The sequence below is a fragment of the Chrysochloris asiatica genome, unplaced genomic scaffold (assembly GCF_000296735.1).
Source record: "Chrysochloris asiatica unplaced genomic scaffold, ChrAsi1.0 scaffold00196, whole genome shotgun sequence".
NCBI classification, from domain to species: Eukaryota; Metazoa; Chordata; class Mammalia; order Afrosoricida; family Chrysochloridae; genus Chrysochloris; species Chrysochloris asiatica.
The window spans coordinates 763813-787572 of record NW_006408714.1 but is presented as its reverse complement, the minus strand read 5'-3'; the positions used below and the strand labels follow the sequence as shown (position 1 = coordinate 787572).

The 23760-nt window shown below is 36.8% G+C and overlaps 1 protein-coding gene across 3 annotated transcripts in view; it reads left to right on the top strand.

Annotated features, from left to right (window-relative positions):
- The window catches only part of ANO3 (anoctamin 3), a 427969-nt gene that overhangs the window by 265025 nt on the left and 139184 nt on the right, over positions 1-23760 (top strand). For all 3 annotated transcript variants that reach the window (XM_006872392.1, XM_006872390.1, XM_006872391.1), the window contains 4 exons: positions 2356-2462; positions 5449-5504; positions 9004-9125; positions 17320-17454. In XM_006872392.1, coding sequence (XP_006872454.1) covers positions 2356-2462; positions 5449-5504; positions 9004-9125; positions 17320-17454 — 420 coding nt within the window. The remainder of the gene's footprint in view (positions 1-2355; positions 2463-5448; positions 5505-9003; positions 9126-17319; positions 17455-23760) is intronic.

Genomic DNA, 23760 nt, shown 5'->3' with positions numbered 1-23760 from the left:
TCAGCACACAGTCCCTCTCCCTCTCTGGGTCTAGAGTCCCCAGCCGTTCCATCTTTCCACGTCATCCTCTCTGCCTCCATCTCTGACATCACTGCTTCTCTGGGTAGGGTCTCGCACTCTGCTTTTCTCCCTTGATGGTTCTAAGGACTTTGGTCCTAGACAGCAAAGTTAATCACTCCTCTTTTGCTACAAAATGTCCAACTTTACATTTCCAACCCTCGCAGTCAGTCCTGATAACAATTATTCACCATTCTACCACTCCTGCCCTTTATTTTTTTAACTTAAATATGAGAGTGATATTTGGAAAATATCAATAAAGTTATACAATGGTTTTGCTCAAAAACTCCAATGACCACCCATTTGTACTAATAAAATACTTCTTGTTTCTCATCATCTACTATGGACTACAATCAAATAAACTGGGCCGGTGTATTTACGTACTTAATATGGGGTGTACCAGAAAAAAATCACTAAGTAGGAAAGACACAAATAAAATACACATTTTTATAGAAGAAGGGAAGTCACATCCAGACAAAAAGGTCTGGGAAGCTGTTACAAGGAGGTAGCACTTGTCAGCAGGTAACAATATGAATAGAGCTGGGGGAACAGAGATAGAGCAAAATGAGGAGGAAAAGAAGGATGGCATTTTAAAAGTGATCAGTATGTAATTTGATTAATTACAGCCAGAATCGATGGTAATTAGGCTGGAATTGGGGTATGGTGGAATGCAAAGGTAGAGGTCTTGACAGGAAAAAAAAACAAAAACAAACCTTAATTATGCAAATAGTGGAAACTGCTGATAATAGAGGAGAGCTCTGAGAATCCCAGCTGTGTTTTGAAAACCAGGTGGGATATTAGTTAGCCAGTTAGAATACTCTTCTCATATCTAGACAAATGAAAAAAAGAGATCCACAGCAGCTGAAGAAAGATAGCTCAGTTGGAAAAATTGTTAAATTTGTCAACTACTTGAATATGGTGAGTGGAGATGAAGGATGATAAAAGACCTAATACTTCATCACTAAATGCCTAAAAAGGAACCCTGGTAGCATAGTGAATTATGAGATGGGCTGCTAACTACAAAGTCAGTAGTTTGAATCCATCAATTGATCTGTGGGAGATTTTGCTCCCATAAAGACTTACAGCCTTGGAAACCTTTATAGGATCACTGTGAGTTGGAACTGACTCAATGACACACAATCACCACCACCACTAAGGTCCTGTGAAAGTCGTGGCTTGCCATTAACACAAGGAGCTTTGCTAGCATAGTGGGTTATGAGTCGGGCTGCTAACCACAGGGCCAGCAATTCCAGACTAACAGCCACTCCATGGGAGAAAGATGAGTCTTTCTGGCCCCAGAATTTGCACCCTTGGAAACCCTCTATAGGGTCTCTATGAATTGGAACCCACTCCAGGTCACCACACCATCATCATTAACACAGATAAAGCAACTAGAATCAGAAACTGTCAGATGTTGTGTGAGGTCCAGAGGAATAATTTTTTGAAGCTCTTTATATGAAAGGAGCTCTGGTAGTGTAGTGGTTATGAATTGGGCTGAGAACCGCAAGGTCAGCAGTTCGAAACTACCAGCTGTTCCGCGGGAGAAAGAGGAGGCTTTCTGCTCCTATAAAGGTTTATAGCCTCGAAAACCCTGTATAGGGTCTCTATGAGTCGGAAACGACTCCATAGCACGTAACAACATATACACATATTATAGGGTCATTATGAGTTGGAACTGACTTAAGGACACTGAACAATAACAGAAATGTGTTCTAAAGTTAATGTCAAAAAAGACACTTAATATTTTTTGTGATCACCATTTTGATCTTCACAGTATCTGATCTGTCATTCAGAAATTTCACATGGTCCCTTTTCTCTCTTATAGGGTGGAGGCAGTATAGGAGATGAAGGGAAAGGATGACTATTCCTCATAGCTAAAGCTCTGAAAGCAAGATCAGCCAGGTTGAGAAGGGGGATATGGAGAATGACTTAAATTTTTAATGTGTTCTATTTGGAACTACACTGCTAAGGTAGTGCAAAATTTATGGAAACCAATGTGCAGTCTGTTCTCTGCTTGTTCCATGCTAAACAAGAAATATGAGGCCATCTAGACTTTCTTATATACTGAAAGAAGATATTAAAATGAATATTTGATAATGTTCTCTATTTTGTATGAGTGTATTTTATTCTGTCAATTGATATTTTTTAAAAGAAGGTAGTTTTGATTCTGATTTACTGTTCTTTACATTCATGCATGCATTTTAATGGCTAAAACAGACAAATGATATGCTCAATGAGCTTTTAACTGTTGTGGATGTTCTACTCTGAATACTAAAACCAATTCTCTCATCTTAACAGCTTCATAATAAACAATAAGGACACCTTTTTCAGCAATGCTGCTCGAAGCAGAATCGTCTATCATGTATTACAGCGTACCAAATATGAAAATGGCATCTCAAAAGTGGGTAAGAACATTAAATAATACCCTAGAGAAAACAAAATGCATTGGTAGTTATACTCGGAATTAGTATTTTTAAAACTGAAGCTTTGCCTTCATACATTCAACACGAGGTTGTAACACACTGAACACAAACTCTAAATATTCTATTTTTGCAGTATTTTAATCAAACCGTAATCATTTGGTCATGTGTACCAAAATGTAAAATGTGCAAACACTTTGAGACAGAAATTTGACTTCTGAAATTTTATCATAAATAAGCAGATTTTTATATAAAGTATGGAGGAATGTGGTCATTGTTGCTTTATTTCTAATAGGCAAAAAATAATAATAATAATAAATGAAAAGATAAAATGGAAGCACCTTAAATGCCTACCTTTGGGGATTAACAATTACATTAGACTATATGTCCTGGTATATCAGTTTGAACCACAAGGTCAATGATTCAAACACATCAGCTGTTCCTCAGAAACCCTCTATGGGGTTGCTATGAGTCTGAACCAATTGACAACACTTAACAACAACAATGTATTACATCCTTTAAAAATCATGAGACTTATTTTCACTTATTTACTATCACAAAATAACCAAGCATCTGTTGCATGCTATTTACTCATATAAATTAAATTCCTTTAATTCTGGAAGTTGAAAATTGGTAGTTCTCACTTTACTGACTTCAAAAGGTATCTACAATGCATTATTAAGTGAAAAAAGGTAAATAACAAAGCTATAAGTCTACTGTAACACATAACAAAAACACTTAAATAAAACACATATATGTGAAACTTTATAAATGCAGAAAGTGAACTGACAGCTCAACTCAATGTGGAAATTATTGTATTTGCATGTTCAGCACTGAGCTGCTACATATGTAATACAAAAATGAATCAGGAAAGTTTCACCTCGAAAAATGAAATCAAATTAGAAAGCTTACATATAACATATCTGAAAAAAACAAGTAACAAATAGATTGGCCTTTTAATTGTATAGTTGAAAGTACAAAGAGACTAAAAAGATCAAATGTTAGTAGTGTTCTAAAATTCTTAAAAATAAAAAATTTGCAGCTAATAGAAACATATACTAATCTCTTCTAGACTCCTGGTGTGACACATTTGGACTGCTAACCACCAGGTCAGCGTCAGCAATTCAAACCCACCAGCTGCTCCTTGGAAATCCTATACAGGGGTCTCTATGAGTCAGAACTGACTCTGTGGCATTTAACAACCACAACAATAACTGATTTTCATGGAAATGGAATGTCTAAAAAAAGTGAAAATAAAACAAAACAGTTTAATAAGAAATATTTTAAACAAGAAATAAAAATAAGCCCAGACTAGGAATGGAGAATTTTACATAAAGTTTCTGAATTATACCATTATGTACTTATGCATTCTTTAAAAAAGAAAGAAATTTTAATTATTTTAAAATAGGCAATGAAAAATAAAAAAAATTGTAACTTAACCCTAATGTCAATTCTCATGTTAAAAATTTTTGCTAATGTGAGTTAGATTCATAGTATTTACAACTTTCAATCTTTTTATATGTTAATTAGCATTATGAATATTTTCTCGTTTGTAAGTACTGTTTGAAAACAATATTTTAAATAGTTTCACAATACTCTATTACAAGCATTCATCAAATCTCAATGTATTAAATACCTAATATAAATGATTATACCATAACATACTAGATGATTCTCTAATTTTAGATTTTCAATTATTTCCAATTTCTTGCTAACATAAATAATATTGCAACAAAAATCACTCTTCTAAAACGTTGTCCCAATTTTCATTCTTAGTAGAGCAATGAGGAGGTTTCAAAGTTTCTGGATAAATGAAATTAAAAGATAATGGAGCTCATGAGTGGCCATCTAAGGAACAACTATTGATTACTCCCTGTCTGGCCAAAAGAAGAATAATGAAATTTTGAAGATGCTTGGAGACAATTAGTCCAACAGACATCAGTCTCCAAGACCCTGATGCCAGAAGAACTAGCATGAAAGGGATCACATGAAAAGATCCTAGATAGAGTGGGATAAAATGTGGAACAAAACTTAAAATCTTAAAAAAAAAGACCAGGCAGGCTTACTGGTCAGATACAGACAGGTAGAACTCTGAGACTATGGTCCTTGGTCACCCTTCAGCTGGAACGGAACTTACTCCCATGACTCAATGATCAGCCAATTAATAGATTGGTACATAGGGGGACAACAACACCGGTAAGGTCCGCACACCATAGAATGGTCAACCACTGGCAATCAAAAGGGCAGCATTTACCCAAGGACAAGGTTTAGGGAAAGAAACGGGTATGGAAACAGGAACCACAGGGAGGAAATGGGTAAGTGATGTTATCTTGAGGGCATTGTATTCATTGAGATGAAAGAAAGCATATGGTTTGTTGAATGTAAAATTGATGATCTACTTTGTAAACTTTCACTCAATTTACATATAAAGTTAAAAAATAAAAAAGACAATGAGTTTTTTAATAAACTTTTTGAAGCGCCCCATAACACATAGCCTCACTGATGGGGAGGGGATTTTAAGAACATGTCTCATATTGCTATCGATGTCTTTTTGATTCAGTATTAAAAATAATAATAAATATTCCAATACTAATATATTTTAAGACATTTTATGAATTATGGAAGTCCCATGCTTTCCTATCAAAACTTTGTTGAAAAAAAAAATTTTTTTTTAATGGTGCTTCAAGCTCATTTTATCTCACATAAGAGAGTATTGAAATTGCTGCATTTCATGATATGGCAATCAGAGACTGTGTGTTGGCATTTTGCCGCTCTTTATAATGTTGCAAGGACACAACTATACTTCCATCTCTTTCATGGTCCCATTGTCCTCATGGACAATGTGACTGTCAATGCCTTCTGTTATCTTTTAAGATTTTAAATTAGTGATGTCTGGACTATGCGTATGTTGTTGCAGAAGAATATATTTATTTAAGCTGACTTGAGAACTGCTCTTTTCTCTTTTTCCCAGGTATCTGTAAACTTATAAACAATGGCGCATATGAAGCAGCATTTCCCCCTCATGAGGTAACTTTGAAGTATCATGTAAAAAAAAAATATATCATTTTTATTAAGAAGACTTTCTCATGCTCAGTGCTTACTACCATTTTTTTTTTTTTTTTTTTTTTTTTTTTTTTTTTTTTTTTCATTTTTTTGGCTGCCCTAACTCAGGGGTTTCTGCCAATATGTGTTCCTCAGGCTTCCTGAGACCTCATTGGAATCCTGAGACAATGCAGTAGTTTCTCTTCTCCTGAACTCTTTTATCATTTGTCTTCACTGCCCCAGCAGATCAAGAAGGAATCCCAGCCTCAGAGCAAACACCTGAACCTGTCTTAATCACTCTGCAATGACCCCACTTAGGGGAACAGTGATTGGCAGTCTCCCTCTGTTCTAGCACAGAGCTCAATGCCTGATGCACACCACATACAAAGTAGTTTGATGTCTACTATTAAGTGATACTTGGAAATCTAAAGCACACAATAAAAACTCACAGTCCATACCCACTTGATTCTTTGCCAGATTACTATCTCTACCAGCTGCCGTTGGCCATTCCAGCTGAGTTATGAATCCATTTTTATTGCCCTTTCCACACTGTGTTGTTGTTGTTAAGTGCCATCAAGTTGGTTCTGACTCATAGCAACCCTGCATAGGATTTCCAAGGAGCACCTGGTGGGTTTGAACTGCCAACCTTGTGGTTTGCCATCCAGTGCTGATCCTACAGCACCTAACCAGGAGTAAGACAACTTTACATTTCAAATAAGAATGAAGTCTTTACGTCTGAACGCTTATATATATTACTGTTCTGTTTACGAAGTTTGGAATACTGGAAGATTCACTAGTAACAGACAAAATAAATTGAGCACTTCCTATTTGGCCTAAAGTAAATATTTTATGTGAATGATCTCATTTGATTTTTACAACATCCCTTTTAGACTCCACCTTGTAGAAAGCTACATGGAGATAATGAGAGGTTAAGTATTAAAGAGGTATTTTGAGCCCCTGCTTATATTATTACAATAAAAGTCCTGGTGTGGCACTGTAAAATAAGCACTGGACGGCTGGCCATAAGGTTGGTGGTTCAAATCCAACAGTCATTCCTTGGAGACCCTATACATGGCCACTATCAGTCAGAGCCAACTTAATGCACTTAACAATAACAACATACATACTTAAAAATGAATACTACTAATTATAGTAGCCAATATGTTAGTGTGTCTCAAAAGCCAGGCTCTGTACATGTATCTTCTTATGGATTCTAATGATGATTCTGGAAGGATAGATATTTTTATTCCAATTTTAGAGATAAACAAACAAAGGTCAGAGAAATCAAACACTGTTAATCTCACAGTCAGTAAGTGGTAAAGGTTCAGAGTGGTAACTTGAGGTCCATGTAGGTTTTATAACAATGGAAGATTGGGTTTGTTCCCCCAGTACTTTTCTCTATATAACTAGACTGTGTTGTAGTAGTTGTTTTTCACTTACAAAAGAGACAATGGCTAAAGGAGAGAGAAAAACATTGTCAGAGAGTTTGATATGAAAAGGAAAAAGAAAGGGATATAATGTGAGCAAGTTTGCCTAGGAAGTTAATCCACTAATGAATAGTGGAGACAGATAAAAAGTATACTGGTTGGAGGAGGGGGCCAATTGTGGAGATGCTGGGGCTCACATAGTAAACATTATTCTCCAGAATGGGGTAAAGACTGGGAGTGAACAAGTCATCCATCACTTTGATCAGTTCTTCTTGAAGCCCATCTCATGATGCTGTCTACTCGGAATAGTGGGGTTGGCTAGATTACTTCGTAGCAAACTAGGTATTCTAAAACTTAGCATCTATCATCTGAATACTAAGGTTGGAAAGGAATATCATGTATTTTAGATAGATTATTAGCAATCATGGAAAGAAAGTTCAGATTTTGGTTCACCTTCCTTAATTGCCCCATCTCAAGGTATTCTACCTTAATAATTCTCTTCAGTTCATGCAAACAAATCTTTTACAAATGGATGTTCTTGTGCTTAGGATCTAGATCTTTACTTCATCTCCTTAGCTTCGAATCACAAAGCTTTGGACCACCTTTAAACAGTTTTGATGACAAATTTATTCTTTTCAGTTACCAAAATATATCAAACACATAAAAATAACATTAATTGTACATTTTCTATGTGTCAGTAACTTTAAGGTAGTTAACCAAGAGAATGAGCATCACCAAATTTGTGTATACTGTATGTCATTATTATTGTTGTGAGCTATGTTTTGTAGGTGAGGAAACAGATATTGCTCTGTTTGTTTTAAATTTTTATCAGTATTTTCGTAAAAGTAGAATCACATATTGGTATGAGGAAGGTGAGTTTATCATTCCCTATGTCTCATATTTTGGTTCAGAAAATATTGTAACGATACCTATTTTATGACTATAAAAGCAGAACAATCTCACCATAAGAAACACTCAGTTCTATAAGGCATATATCATTTTTGTTTCCCAAATTGCAACCCTTATGACAGAATTTTTAGGGACGGTATAAAGAATTTTAAAAACTGCTTCAGTGTTTGGTGGTGGTGATAGTTATGTGCCGTGGAGTGGGTCCCAGTTCATATTGACCCTATAGTAGCGTAGTGGTTATGAGTCTGGCTGCTAACCTCAAGGTCAGCAGTTCGAAACTACCAGCAGTTCTGCAGGAGAAAGATGAGGCATTCTGCTCCCATAAAGATTTACAGCCTATGAAACCCTGTGCAGGGTCACTATGAGTCAGAACTGACACCACAGTACTTAACAATAACAATAAATAGGGTTTACAGGAGCAGAAAGCCTCATCTTTCTCCCGCAGAACCGCTGGTAGTTTAGAATTGCTGACTTTAAGATTAGTAACCGAGTGTTTGGAATCTTTAATCTAAAGTTAATTTTGAGGATTCTAGAATTTAAAGCATGTTTAGCACTCCTGGCTTAGAGTTCTTAATCTTTTTATATAAACATTTATTTGGATTGCCTCCTTATAAAATGAAAATAAATATACATAAACGTGAGTATAAAATGAAAGAAAATTTTATGGATCTGGAATACTTCTTCATGCAGACTAATGCTAAATTCTGACTCATAGCAACCATATATAGGGTTTCTGAGACTCTAAATCTTTACAGAAGCAGATAACCTGACTTTCCACCTGCGGAGTAGCTGGTGGATTTGAGCTGCTGACCTTGTGGTTAGCATGGCTATTCCTAGCCCACAGCACCACCAGGGCTCCTGTGAAGGTGAAGCTAAGATGTTATTAAAAGATCACAAATTCCAAGCACGTGAAATAGATCTCTTTGGTTGTGAAAAGATAATTTAAGAAAGGACTTTAAAGGAACTATTAGAATATTTTTAATAGAGAGATGTAAAGACGTTTACTATATCATCCAAATGATGTTAAGTTCCAATTACTGAAAATTTCAGTACATTTAAAAAATTATTCCTTAAAAATTGGAATTCTGATTTAGTTAAATTTCACTAAGAGAGCAGGTACTAACTTATCTTGTTTTTATCTGTTCCAGGGTGCCTACAAGAGTAGTCAGCCCATCAAAACCCATGGACCGCAGAATAACAGACATCTGTTGTATGAGCGCTGGGCACGATGGGGGATGTGGTATAAACATCAACCCCTGGATTTAATCAGGTACTACAAATGAAGTGTCAGTGGAATATATACTCTGATGTTTAGTTGTCATTTTTTCCGATTTCTAATGATTTCATTCACTTTCCAAATCACTTATATCACTTGAGATACAATCAGAAAAATAGAAAATAGCTTTGGATTCTTCCAGATATGGAACTTAATGTAGAGAATAGGTTACACAGGTGATGGGAAGGCTGAAAAATAAAGTAGAAGTAGCAAAGAATCCTGGTGTGGTGCTGTAGAATAAGCATTGGACTGCTAACCGCAGATAGGCAGTCCAAATCCACCAGCCACTCTAGGGAACCCTATAAACAGTTGATCTGAGTTAGAACTGATTCTGCAGCAAACGTGAGGATAGCCTCTAACATCTCGAAAATTAGAGAGACAATGGGAACAGGTAGCACTTCCAAAGTCCAGTACCTGTGCCATTGGGCAGAAGCTTGCAAAGGGGAGCCATGGAGATGACAAAGTACTCTGGGGACATCCTTGAGGAAGAGTTATTGTTACATGCTGTGAAGTTGGTTCTGATTCATAGAGACCCTATGTAGGGTTTCTAAGGAGTGGTTGGTAAGTTTGAAACGCCAACCTTGTTGTCAAGTGAGTTTCTTACAGTGCCACACCAGCACTCCTGAGGAAGAGTAAGATAGTGGAAACACTTCCACCTTCTCTATTTCAATTTCAAGTTTCTAGTACTTTCTAGCCCAAACTAACCATAAATAATTAATAGGGAAAGTGGGTAATCTATATTTCTAGTACAAAAAAATCATGCTAGCAAAATGTAGAAAGCAAATCTGAGAACAAGGAAGAAAATAGCCAATTCAGCATCTATTCATATACATATATATCAACAAAGATTTGTTGAGTTTGAACTCTACTTCAGAGTTCATGAAATATATCCTAATGAGGCACCGCCTTCAACTTGAACTAGTCTAGAAACACTGTTATATTTATGATTAATAGCATTTTAATTTGTTGGGGAATAATTTAGTTTTTTTAAAAAATCAGGAAGAATATATTAACAAGGAATTAGTCAAGTCTCTATGGATAGTTGTGGGCCTTGGAGCTGGTTCTGACTCATGGCGACCCTGCACAGGGTTTCTGAGACTGCAGATCTTTATGGGAACAAAAAAACAAACAAACAAACAAAAAAAAACCACCTCATCTAGTAAATTATAAATAGTTGTTGAAGGAAACAATAAGACCTAATCACGTTCTAAGTTAATGTAAAATTGATATCTTAAATTTCTATGAACTACCGACTCCATGGCATATAACCACCACCACCACCACATATACTAAATGGAGTCCTGGTGTGGTACTATAGGATAAGCACTGGACTGCTAACCACAAGATTGACAGTTTAAGCCCACCAGCCACCCTCAGGAACTCTATACAGGGTCACTATCAGAACCAATTCAATGGCAAACACCAACAGCATAAACACCTAAAGGAACCCTCGTGGCATTATTCCTTACTTGGGCTGTTAACCACAAGCTCAGCAGTTTGAATCCATCAGCTGCTCCACGGGAAAAAGAGGAACCTTTCTGCTCCAGTAAAGATTTACAGCCTCAGAAACCCTACACAGGGTCACTTGAGTCAGATTTAACTCTGTGGATTTTGTTTTTTGCGTTCTATATTTACCAAGGATAATTTGTAACTATGCTATTCAGTTGCAGAAATGCTGTAGCAAATGGAATAAATGAGGAGGTAAAAGCTGTACAGAAAATTTCAAAGGGCAGCTCGAGAAGATAAAGTCAAATATTATAATGAAATGTGCAAAGACCTGGAGTTAGAAAACCCATAGGGAAGAATAAGCACAGCTTTGCTCAAGCTGAAAGAACTAAGGGGGGAAAAACTCAAGCCTCGAATTGCAACATTGAAGAATTCTCTGGGCAAAATAGTGAATGATGCAGAAAGCATTAAAAGAAGATGGAAGGAATACACAAAATCACAGTACCAAAAAGAAATAGGTTATGATCAGCCATTTTAAGAGGTAGCATGTGGTAAGAGCCAATGGTACAAAAGAAAGAAGTCCAAAGTGCACAGAATGAGTTGTAAAAGAATAAGACTCCAGGAATTGATAGAATACAAATTAAAATCTTTCAACAAACTGATGCAGAACTGGAGACACTCACTTATTTATGTCAAGAAATTTGGAAGATGGCTACCTGGCCAATGATTGGAAGAGATGCATATTAGTGTCCATTGCAAAGAAATGTGACCCAACAGAATACAGAAATCATCAGACAATATCATTAATATCACATGCAAAAAAAAAAAAAAAAAAAAAAATTGCTGAAGATACATAAAAAATGGCTACACCAGTACACTAACAGAGAAGTGCCAGAGGTTCAAGCCAGATTCAGACCAGGTCTTGGAATGAGGGATATCATTGATGATGTCAGTTAGTTCTTTATTGACTTTGCAAAGGCTTTTGATTGTGTAGATAATGAAAAGCTATGGACAACTTTGTGGATAATGGGTATTCTGGACCACTTTTTTGTGCTCTTTGTTGTTGTTGTTGTAGCGAAATGCTGTGGAGTCAGTGCCAACCCATAGTGACCCTGTATAGGGTTTCCAAGGAGCAGCTTATTAGAAACCTATAAATAGACCAAGAGGCAATAGTTCAAATAGAACAACAGGACATTTGATAATTTAAAATAAGACAGGTGTATATCAGGTTTATTCAATCTGTAGGCTGAGAAAATAATCTGAGAAGTTGGATTATATGAAGAAGAACATAGTATCAGGATTTAAAGAAGATTCATTAACAACCTAAGATATGCAAACGATACAATCTTGCTTGCAGAAAGCAAAGGACTTAAAGTACTTACTGATAAAGATCAAAGACCACAGCCTTCAGTATGGGTTGCATCTCAATGTAAAGAAAACAAGATCTTCACCACTGGACCAACAAATTACATCCATATAAATGGAAAAAGGATTGAAGTTGTCAAAGACTTCATTTTTCTCAAATCAACCATCAATACTCATGGAAATAGCAGTAAAGAAATCAAATGATGTATTGCATTAGACAAATCTGCAACACAAGATCTCTAATGTGTTCAAGAGCTAAGATGTCAATTTGAGAACTAAGGTGTACCTGACTTAAGCCATGATGTTTTTCAATAGCCTCATGCATGTGAAAGTTGGTCAATGAATAAGGAAGACATCAATTAGAAGAATTGATGTATTTGAGTTATAGTGTTGGGGGAGAATATTTAAAGTACTATGAATTATCAGAAAAGCAAACAAACTTGTGTTCAAAGAAGTACAGCCAGAGTGCTATTTAGATACTAGGATAACCAGACTTCATCTCTCATATCAGGAAGGATATGTCCCTGGAGAAGGACATCATGTTTTATAAAATGGATTGTCAGCGAAAAAAGAGGAAAGGATTGGCACAGTAGCAGCAGCAATGGGCTCAATCATAGAAACGATAGTGAGATTGATACAGGAACAGACAGTGTTTCATTTTGTTATGCATAGGTCGTCATGAGTCCATACTGACTCAATGGCACCTAACAACAACAATATACAGTGAAGTCTGCACATAGTCAAGGGAGCCAGCGCATGTTGACTAAGTACCCAAGCTTTATGACAGTAAGCTTGAAGGGGAAGTTGTTGTTGTTAAATGCCGTCAAGTGGGTTCTGACTCATAGTGACCCTGAACAGGGTTTCCGGAGTCCTGGTGTGGCACTGTGGGTTAATGCGCCAGACTGCAAAGCCATTTGAACTGCCAGGTTGGTGGCTCAAGCTCACCAGCTGCTCCTTGGAAACCCAATACAGGGTCACCATGGGTCGGAACTGACTCGACGGCACTTAGCAACAACATCAACAAGGTTTCCAAGGAGCATCTGGTGAGTTTGAAACACTGACCTTATGGTTCAAACCAACCTTGTGGTGGAGTGCTTATCCAGTGCTACACCAGGACTGTTGTTGTTGTTCGGTGCCATCGAGTCGGTACTGACCCATAGCGACCTTATGCACAGCAGAACGATACACTGCCCAATCCTGGGCCAACCTCACTATCGTTGCTGCATTTGAACCCATTAATGCTGCCACTTGGCCAATCCATCTCACTGGGAGTCTTCCTCTTTTTCTCTGGTACTCCACCCTACCAAACATGACATCAGGACTAGAGCTTGCCAAAAGCTCTAACCAAAAAAGAGGAGCTGTCTGACAGAAGCTATGGCCTTAGGAAGAAAGCAGCTACTGTGAAACCATGCCAAAATAAGGAAGAATCTTGGGTAATAAATATTCAAACATTTCTTTTCTCCCAAACCTTGATCTCTTTCTGGTATCTCCAGTTGGCCAAGAAATTCATCAGGAAACTAGAGGAACAAGGGAGACTAGGTGAAGAAGTCCATAGAGATAAACCTTCTGATACACAAAATAGAGTGGAAAAGGGTAGAGACTGGACCAGGAAGTGCGAAGAGTAATTACCCAGCACCATACTGTTTTATTTCAGACTTTAAATACTTGAGTATATTTGACATCAAGGTGTTTTGATACTGATTCAGTCAATTGTGTCAAATTTTTAGATTATTATTTATGAAAGGGGAAGCACCATTATTTTATTATTATTTTAGAGATGTAGTAATACAGTGGGAGATGCTGCTTCAAAAACTTATCCTTATTAGGAATTAAAATGAAACTGAATTTTCAAACATGTTTTCTGGTCATACTAGTGCTGCTTCTGGTAACATCAGCAAGCACCTTCTTTTTAGTAAACTCAGTATAGTTATTTAGTTGCTGTTGCCAATTACTTGACTATTGACTAAAAGAAAAACCTTGCTAGTTAAAATGATGCATTTTGACTTTTGGCAAAAGGCCAAAAGATTCGAAGCGAAGGGTCCCCCAAGATAAAAGTCATCAAAGTATACATATGACATTTCAACATGGTCATTAACCTCAAAGAACTTGCCTGTTAAGCAAAATTAATATGTTGATGAGGCAGAAACACATAAAAAAAAATAAAATTAAATTAAAAAAAAAATGCATCACAAAGTTAATGGAAAAGTGGAATTGAAAGATTATGGAATTTTTCTACAAACTTTTTGAAACCACCATATATTAAACATACAGTCTCACAGAGAATGTTTTTACTAGGCCCAATTTTCTATCAGCAAGAAGTTTAAGCCATAAAGTCTGATTTGGTGTTAACTTCATTATTCTTAAGACCACCTCATTTCGAGGATGTAGTTCCCTTATCGTTTTGCTTCCTATATGAAATGAGGAAAAGAGACTGTTAAGGAGTTGGATTTTTTTTAATAGATGTTGGTCACAGGCATTAGTAACCCACAGGCAAAATCTGTATTCTCTCATGCTGAATAAGGTAATTACTACGTAGTGCATTTAAGATGAGAGTCCGCCACCAGTTTCATTTTAATAAAGAACCATTCCCAGATATATGTGTTTCTGTTTGTTCCCATTTGGAGAATGAATGCAAACATTTAATAACTAAGGCTTATTTTAGTTTCTGTTTTCCATGTAAATAGAATTTGGAAATATGCATTTGAAAACTCATCAGCAACAAAACTTAACTTAGAAAGTAGTTGTGTGACTTTTAAAAAATGATTCACAATAGGCGTGCAAATGATTTAAGTGGGAAAAAAAACACAGTCGTTAAATAAAATAATTATATTTAAAAATAGAATTAAACATTTGTTTTTTAATTTTTTCAATTTGTTATAGTAGGTGTTCGCTCAGTAGCAGAATTCTCTCATCAAACAAAATGTTTCATGCACTCCAGTACATAAAAGAACGAAATAAAGAGAACGTCTATGATTCATGTGTGATGGAGAGCACCAAAAATGACAGCCTCCTGTTATAGCTTTGTGATAACGCTGTTGTTGTTGTTAAATGCTATAGAGTTAATTCCATATTATCAAGATACTATGTAGGGTTTTTAAGGAGCAGCTGGTGAGTTTGAACTGAGCACCTTGAGGTTAGAGGTTCAGTGCTTGTCCTACAGCACCACCACTCCAGGACTCCTCGAGGGAACATTTAGTGATCCTAAAAGATTGTGAAGGCCAGGCTGTATGTCAGAGGCATTTTTATCAGCTCTCTTTTCCTGGGACTACCTTCAAACTAGTTTTCCTAAAATATCCATATGAAAGGTGCTTTAACTTTGATGATTATACTTCAGTCAAATAATAATGTTTCTCCTCTTATTCTTCAGTAATATATAATTAGAATTCTCATTATACTGTCTATATAAGGAGATATGTCTGTGTTGTCCTCTCTCGTAATTATTATAAAGATATTCCTTTATGTGTTTGCAATATGTGCTAAAACCCCTATTTCATTCCACAGAGGAACACTTGTTTAAATGAATGGTGCCTTTATTGTAACAAATAAATACATTTCAGTCTCAAAGTAGAGCATTATCATTGTTTAAGAAATGAATAGACTGTTGGTCTATGTTTCTCAAGATACGTAAATGAAAATAAAAATGATTTAGAGAAATGATGCTCCATGGAAAATGACTTCAGGTTTACATCTGATAGACCATGAACATATTTTAGTTAACATGACACAGAGGATCAACTAGAGAACAAAGTTCAGTGAGAAAAGTCTTGTTTAGGAAAAATGACAGGAGAATTTGTGAAACAGGGCACAGGTTCTCCTGCAAGAAGTGTCCAATCCCATGGGGAAGAAGAGGAATGGAAGAGCAATGAATAATTGTTAAGAAGTAATGTAGGTTTACAACATTGACTCATTGGTGAGGGTAATGTGGGAACAATAGGAGAGTCTTGATACATAGAACGAATATGGATGGAGTTTGACCTTATGCTGAGGAAAACAAGTAAATCACAAAAAGACTATTGTGTAAACTCACTATGAAAAGATTTAAAAAGGTAAACGGATAGAGAATAAAGCTTTATTGTTGTTGTTGTTGTTGTTAATTGCTGTCGAGTCAGTTCTGATCCATAGAGACCCTGTATAGAGTTTCCAGGGAGTGACTGGTGAGCTTGAACCACTGACCTTGTAGTTCAAATGGCTTTGCAGACTGGCGTATTAATTCACAGTGCCACATCAGGACTCCTTAAAGCTTTATAGTGGTCATCAAAGGCACAAAAATTGGTCTCTATTTTCCTGGAACAACAGAGGAAGAAGGAGAGTCCGGAATAGGAAGAGAATATGACATGTAAGGTTAATTACCTCCAGGAACAACTACCTCGTTTGCTACCAGACAAGAACTGGATGATGTTTGGCTATCATTACTGAATACTTGGATCAGAGATTCCATGTAAGAATCTTGATCAAAAGGGGGAAGTATAGACTAGAATTTCAAATTCTCATGGATTTCAGACTTCCAGGAACTATTGCCCTGAGACAATCCTTAAACCTTAAACCAAAAATATCCTCTCAAGTCATAAAACCAACCAATATTGTTTTTGTCATGTACCATCAAGTCGGTTCCAACTCATAGTGACCCTGTATAGGGTTGCCCAGGGGTTGCTGGTGGCTTTGAACTGCCTACCCTGCAGTTGGCAGCCCAGTGGTCATCCTACACCATCATATTTCACACTAGAACCCATCAATTGTTGAGCTTATCTAGTAAAAAATACCAGTGTCTAGCCTTATGTTTTTTAAAGATAAGCATTTTAAAGATGCTTTTTAAAGGGATCAAATAAGCAATAGCAACTGGAAAGATTTTAAAAAACATTTTAAAGATTTAAAAAAGCATTTTAAAGATGCTTTTTAAAAGGATCAAATAAGCAATCGCAACTGGAAAGATTAGATCAAAACCTTAGGGGGCAGTGAATTTATGTAATGAGGGAAGAATAACAAAAAAGGAGGTTGAGAATGGTTACACTACTTGAAAAATACATTCAGTGTCACTGAAATGTATGGGTAGAAACAGTTGAGTTGGTATATATGTTTCGCTGCATACATTCTGAACAACAACGTGACTAAAAGTATGTAAAATAAGTTTTGCACAGATTTATAGTTGACAAAATTAGCCCTTCATTGGCAGTGTTTAAAAACATATATCATAATTAAGATTCATTAACCAGATTCAGTTACATGTAAGTATATTCGATAACTTGGATGAAGCTGAAGGCAAGTTAGCTGGTAGCCATGGGTTTTCATCTGCAATTCTGACTAGCTGTGATGTCAGTATTTGAATTGTTCTGTATGTGTGCTACCTCAACTCAAATTTAGGGTTTGCTTTCTCATGCAGGCGATATTTTGGTGAGAAGATTGGGCTCTACTTTGCTTGGCTGGGATGGTATACTGGAATGTTGATTCCTGCAGCAATTGTTGGCTTGTGTGTTTTCTTCTATGGATTATTTACAATGAATAGAAGTCAAGTAAGGTAAGCTATTAACAGTCCTGTCAAAAACAAAACAAAACAAAAACTATATTTGTCTGTTTCGTGGTTGGGAAAATGGTTAAATATACTATTGAGTATAAGAAATAAGTGATTGTACTAAAATTTATTTGCAGCTGTGTGTGTGAGATGTGGAGTGTTTTGGTTTTCTTTTTGGCTTGGGGTTTGTTGTTTTTTTTTTGGTGAGGAGGAGATCTATATTAAAGGTCATTTTGATAGTTTATGTAAATATTACTACATAATTTCCTTTATTTTTATCTTTATGCCAATTTTTATTTATGATTATGCTACGTAATAATTCAACATTTCAAAAAAGAATTATATATAATTTACATGTGTGTGTTGTTGTTGAATGCCTTTGAGTTTGTTCCCACTCATAGTGGCTCTGTATAGAGTTTCCGAGAAGCAGCTAGTGGGTTTGAACCCTGACCTTGCGGTTACCAGTCCATATCTTATAGTATCTCACCAGGACTCCCATATTTGTATAGTATTTGGTCATCTAGATTCTATGCACTGAGAGTGCATTCATTCAAATAATTCCAGGAGCTAAAATATTTTTAAATAATTTACAAAGACCTTCCAGATACTTTTTTTTTTTTTTTCATTTGAAATAAACTTCACTATAACTCTTACAGATCAATATCCTGTTTCACAAATGAGAGAGCCTAGCATATCAGTGATGTCCCAACAAAACCTTTATGTCACATAAATCTAGTTCTAAGCATTTTGTCTTCTCTCCTGAGTACAAGACATAGAATCATGCTCTACTTTGGTTTTTACTCTCTACAGGAACAGATATGTTTAAATTTTACCTAGTATCAATTTAATATATCAAGAAAGTGCAGAATAGAATTTGAAAAGAATTAAAAAATACAGCAGAATTGTGATTATTCTTTTAAAGCTTAAAGGACTCAAGATTTGGATAAGAACAATACAGTATTTTTCAGCAGAGGTAGTTGTCACCTTACACCGTATGATATTTAATATCACAAGGATATCATCTAGTTCAGCCTCCTATGATGAATTACAAGATGTGCAAAAGCGCCAACCACTCTGCCCTTCTTCAGCCCCCAGCATTTCATCTCCAGTGGCCCAAAATTAGTTAATTGTGACCTTGATATTGAGTAATAACAGTGATATTTATTGTCAGATCAATTTTCTTTAAAAAATATATAATATGTATGTATAAGTACATGCATATCAAGTTTGCCTAAAAATAAAGCACCATCATTGCCCTAGAGTTTAATCCTGTTCTGATTCAAGCTTCTTGAGTTAATATCTCAGAGTCTTCATGATCTTCTTGATGGCAAAATGATAATTATCACAAAAACCAAGCAACATCTGCTGCTCAAGTGTATGTCATCTACACAGAGGTTTATTCCAAGATTTTGCGAACTCACTACCCTCTGGCAAGCAGTATATTTGTGGACAAACTTCAGTGCACAGGGAACATCCATCCACTTTTTTTGGCTTTTTCCTACATGCTGTGAGTCAGCTACCTTCGGAGCTTTTAGGATAAGTTGTGATTTAGAATTGCAGTGTCTGGAAAAGGAAAGTACTGTTTTAAAATGAATTATGAATAAAGGCAATGGTTTGTATAATCATGTATTGTTAGAGTTGGTTTCATGGTGAACATAATTGAAAAGTTTTACCATGTAGTGTATACTCCTTCTACTCCATCAAAGCTAAAAATGAACAAAAAGAAATGATAGGAATTGAATTACTTTTGCTATTGATTTATATGCCAATAGAGTAAATTAGCTCCTTTAATATTAGATAATTACTCTTTAACCTTTACTACAAGGAACGTTTTAAAAGGCTTTAGCAAACCTATTTTTCCACCTAGTGTTTTATGGTATTATATTACTGCTACTTTTGTCACACTATAATTAAGATGCTGTCAGACTTTCTATTCTAAAACAAGATAAGCAGCACTGAATATCTTGGCTTTCAAAATTTCATGGTACTGAAATTTTCCTTTCAAGGTGTCAGACATGGTGGTTGAGTTGTAGATGTTATTGTGACTGGTTAGGGAAAGTTAACAGGGCTTTTATTTTGTGTTGGTTTGTGTTCGTATCACTTGATTAAGCTCTCTTGTTTATTGCAATAGTTTATTTCTTGTTTATTTCAATGTTTATAATACAGAATGGCAAAAAGCTGCACAAGAAGTTTCTATTTATTTTGTTTCCAGTAGTTGCTGGTAGTGGTGGTGGTTGTGTGTCCCTGAGTTGGTTTCAATTCATAGCGACCCTGTATAGGGTTTCCAACCAAGGCTGTCAATCTTTTAGGGGAGATGGAAGCCTCATTTTCCTCCCTTGGAGTGGCTGTTGAATTCTTACTGCTGTTAGCAGCCAAACCCATAACCCACTACATTACCAGGGTTCCTTTTCTAATTGCTATGTCCATCTCAGGAATCCAGGTGTGGCACTATAGGATAAGCACTTGACCTCAAGTTCGGTTTGAACCACAAGGTTGGCAGTTTAAACCCACCAGCCGCTCCTCGGAAACCCTATACAAGATTTCTAGGAGTCAGAACCAACTCGACAGCACATAAAAACAAACAACATGCCCTCTAAATAACATCTGTTACATTCCATATTTGCCCAGTAATTAATTAATTGTAGGAGTATTTAGCAATCAGGTTTCAGATTAATATTTGTACACATTCAAATACATGTATTTTATATTCTGTACCTTGTCATGGTGCAGAGTCCTGGTGTGGCATTGTGGGATAAAGCACTGGACCTCTAGGTCAGTTTGAACTACAAGGTCAGTTGTTCAAATTCACTGGCCACTTCTTTGAAACCCTTTGCAGAGTCGCTATGAATTGGAACTGACTAGATGGCACTTAACAAAAACAACACCTTACCATAGTTGTATATATTGTATGTGTGCAGTGGTATGACATAGAGAAGCGGTTAGATCTGTGCTTGGGAGAGAACTCATCGTAGGAATCTGAAGATGATCTAGCAAGCTCTGGGGCTCAGATACAGGGAAAAGAAGAGAAAAGCTGCCATTCTGATTATGCTTGCCTCTTTGGCATCAGAATTCATGCAGACATTTTTGCCATCTAGAGCCCTGACTAACTAGCCTTGGAAAAGCTGTTGGGTTGTAAAGGACCACTGGAGTCCTCTCCTGACCCTCAACAAGGATTTTGTCCATTTATTAGGTGCCTAAGAAGTATCAAGCATCTTAGCAACACCCCTATGTAATAGCGTAGTGGTTACGAATCGGGCTGCGAACCTTAAGGTCAGCGGTTCGAAACTACCAGCCGCTCCACAGGAGAAAGATGAAGCTTTCTACTCCAGTAAGGATTTACACCCTCGGAAACCCTGAACAGGGTCGCTATGGGTTGGAACCGACTTGACGGCACTTAACAACAACAACAAGTGGGAGTCCTGGTGCGGCACTGTAGGATAAGCAAGGTCAATATTTCAAACCCACGAGCCACTCCATGGGAGAAAGTTGAGGTTTTCTGCTTTTGTAAAGATTGTCAGCCTTGGAAACTCTATACAGGGTTGCTATGAGTTGGAATTGACTAGATGGCAGTAAGTGATTCTTATGTTTGTAAGTGAGCAGATGCTAACCAAAAGATAAGTTTGAACCCACTCATCACTCCACAGGAGAAAGATGTGAAGTCTGCTTCCATAAAGATTGTTGTTAAGTGCCGTCAGATTGGTTTTGATCCATAGTGACCTTGTATAGGGTTTCCAAGGAGCAGCTGGTGAGCTTGAACCTCCAACCTTGCAATTCGAACTGATTTTGCAGTCCAGAGCATTAACCCACGGCACCAACCAGGACTCCAGCCTTATAAATTTTAGGAGGCAGCTGTATTTTGTCCTATAGAGTTGTTATGAGTTGGAACTGACTCAACAAGTAATAGGTTTGGTTTTTGGTTTAGTAATGAAAAAATTGATGTTCACAGAAGAAATAATTTGACCAAGGGCATATGTCTAGTTAGTGGTAGAGCTATGCTTCAAACCTTTGTCTGTCTGATTTAAAAACCCATGCTTTATCTATGCTGGTATACTGCTCCTGCTTAAACCTGCTCTCCTATTTTCCCCCATTGCTGAGCAGATATTTTCTGTGTCTTATCAAACAGTATCATAAAAGGCATCAGCACCTTGGAATAGGTCCAGACATCCACCCCCAAATCAACAAACCTGTCCTCTACCCATTACTGAACTTTTCAATGATCATTTTGCTATGTCAGCCATTGATATTTACATCTTGGAATATATATAAAAGAAAAGACAGCCACTTTTCTAATAGAGGGTTTAAGTTGTCCAGTTCTGCACAGGAAATCAAAAAACACTCAAAATGAGAACTCTCCTACCCTCTAGTGGTTAAGTCAAAGAAATTTTTTTGTGAGGGTAAAAAGTTCCTAAACTTAATGGATGTGAACTCTTTTTTTCTCCATGTAAGACATTATATTGCTATATGGTATTATTACTTACTGGGGTTCGTTTCCACATTAACTTGAGATTATATGTATCTAACACATGAAATACACATGTATTTTTTTCTTCATCTGAGTGTATACAGCGAAAGAAAAATTTTGAAAACAGCCAAGTTTTTCAATTAAGTTTGTTTTTAATATTTGCATTTCCAAACATGTTTTTCAAAAGTCTTCCTTTTTTTTTTTTTCAACAGTTACAAAGAATATTTATTTAAGGAAATGTTCTTAACAACTATTAGGTGTTACAGGGCCATGTATGACAGAAAGCACAACAACATCTTGAAAATGATTACTGTGAACTCTCAGGCAATGAGATTTTGAGAACTTGTCATTCATTCATTTATCCTGCCACAAAGTCTTATATAATTTATGCTGAGTCTTTCAAGGGAGTGAGCACAGACCTGAAGAACAAATATGTCATAAAGTTACCTTCTAATTGTTGTTAAGTGCCATCAAGTCAGTTCTGATTCATAGCAACCCTGCAAAGGATTTCTGAGACTTTAAATCTTTGCAGTAGCAGAAAGCCTCATCTTAATCCTGCAGAGTGGCTGGTGGGCTTGAATTGCCAACCTTGTGGTTTGCAGTCCAATGCTTAATGTACAGAACCATGTCCTCCCCTACTTTCCCTAAGTAAATGAAAGCTTTGTACATCATCATGATAATGTGCATCAGACATGGCAAAAAACCCCGCCAACTCCCTCAACTTTCCATGCCCGTTATACACTCATTGACTAATGTGGATAATAAAGTTGTGTGAATTTCATGTTGGTGATTCTTAGGAGTCCTGGTGAGGCACTGTGCGTTAACGCGCTGGACAGCAAGGTCAATTTGAACTGCAAGATCAGTGGCTCAAGCTCACCAGCCACATCTCAGAAAACCTATACAGGGTCGCTATGAATCTGAAACGACTCAATGGCACTTAACAACAACAAGGCAGTGATATGTGTATGGGAGGAGACAGGACCCGTAGACTTAAAAAATGTTTGTCAAATGCTGTGGTGTTAGTTCTGACTCATGGTGACCCTTGTAGGATTTCCAAGGAGCCAACCTTAGAACAGGTAGGTAGAACAGCCAGCCTTGCCGTTAGCAGTCAAGGGTTTATCCTACAGCGCCACGCCAGGACTCTAAGTATCAGAATGATGGTGATGGTGGTTGTGTGCCACAGAGATGGCTCCAACTCATAGCGACCTTTTTATATGGTTTCTGAGAGAGACTGGTGAGTGTGAACTACCAACATTGTGATTCAAAAGAACTTGCAGTCTAGTGCTTATCCTACAGCCCACACTAGGACGCCAGGTATCAAAATTGTTATTGTTAAGTGCCATCGAGTCAGTTCGGACCCATAGCAACCCTGTATAGGGTTTCCAAGGAACGGCTGGTGAGCTTGAACCGCCAACCTTGCGATTCAAGCTGATTTTGTACTCTAGCGTATTAACCTACAGTGCCACATCAGGACTCAGAATAGTTTTAGAATGTTGTTGTTAAGTACCGCAGAGTAGGTTCTGATTCATAGTGACCCTGCACAGGGTTTCCGAGGCTGTAAGTCTTTACGGGAGCGTTCAATGCCTCATCTTTCTCCCATGGAACCACTGGTAGTTTTGAACTGCTGACCTTGAAGTTGAAAGTCGTAACCACTACGCTACCAGAGAATGGTCAGGTTTAATCCCAACTCAGCAATTTACAAGCCTGTGAGCTCAGTTAAAACCTCATCAGGCCTACTTCACATGGTTATTGCCTGTGTCATGAAATTATATGTATTTTTTTAAAAGCCCAAGTGTTGAGAAAAGTCCTACTCTCATTAAAATATCGCAGAGTGACTTTTTCTAAACTCA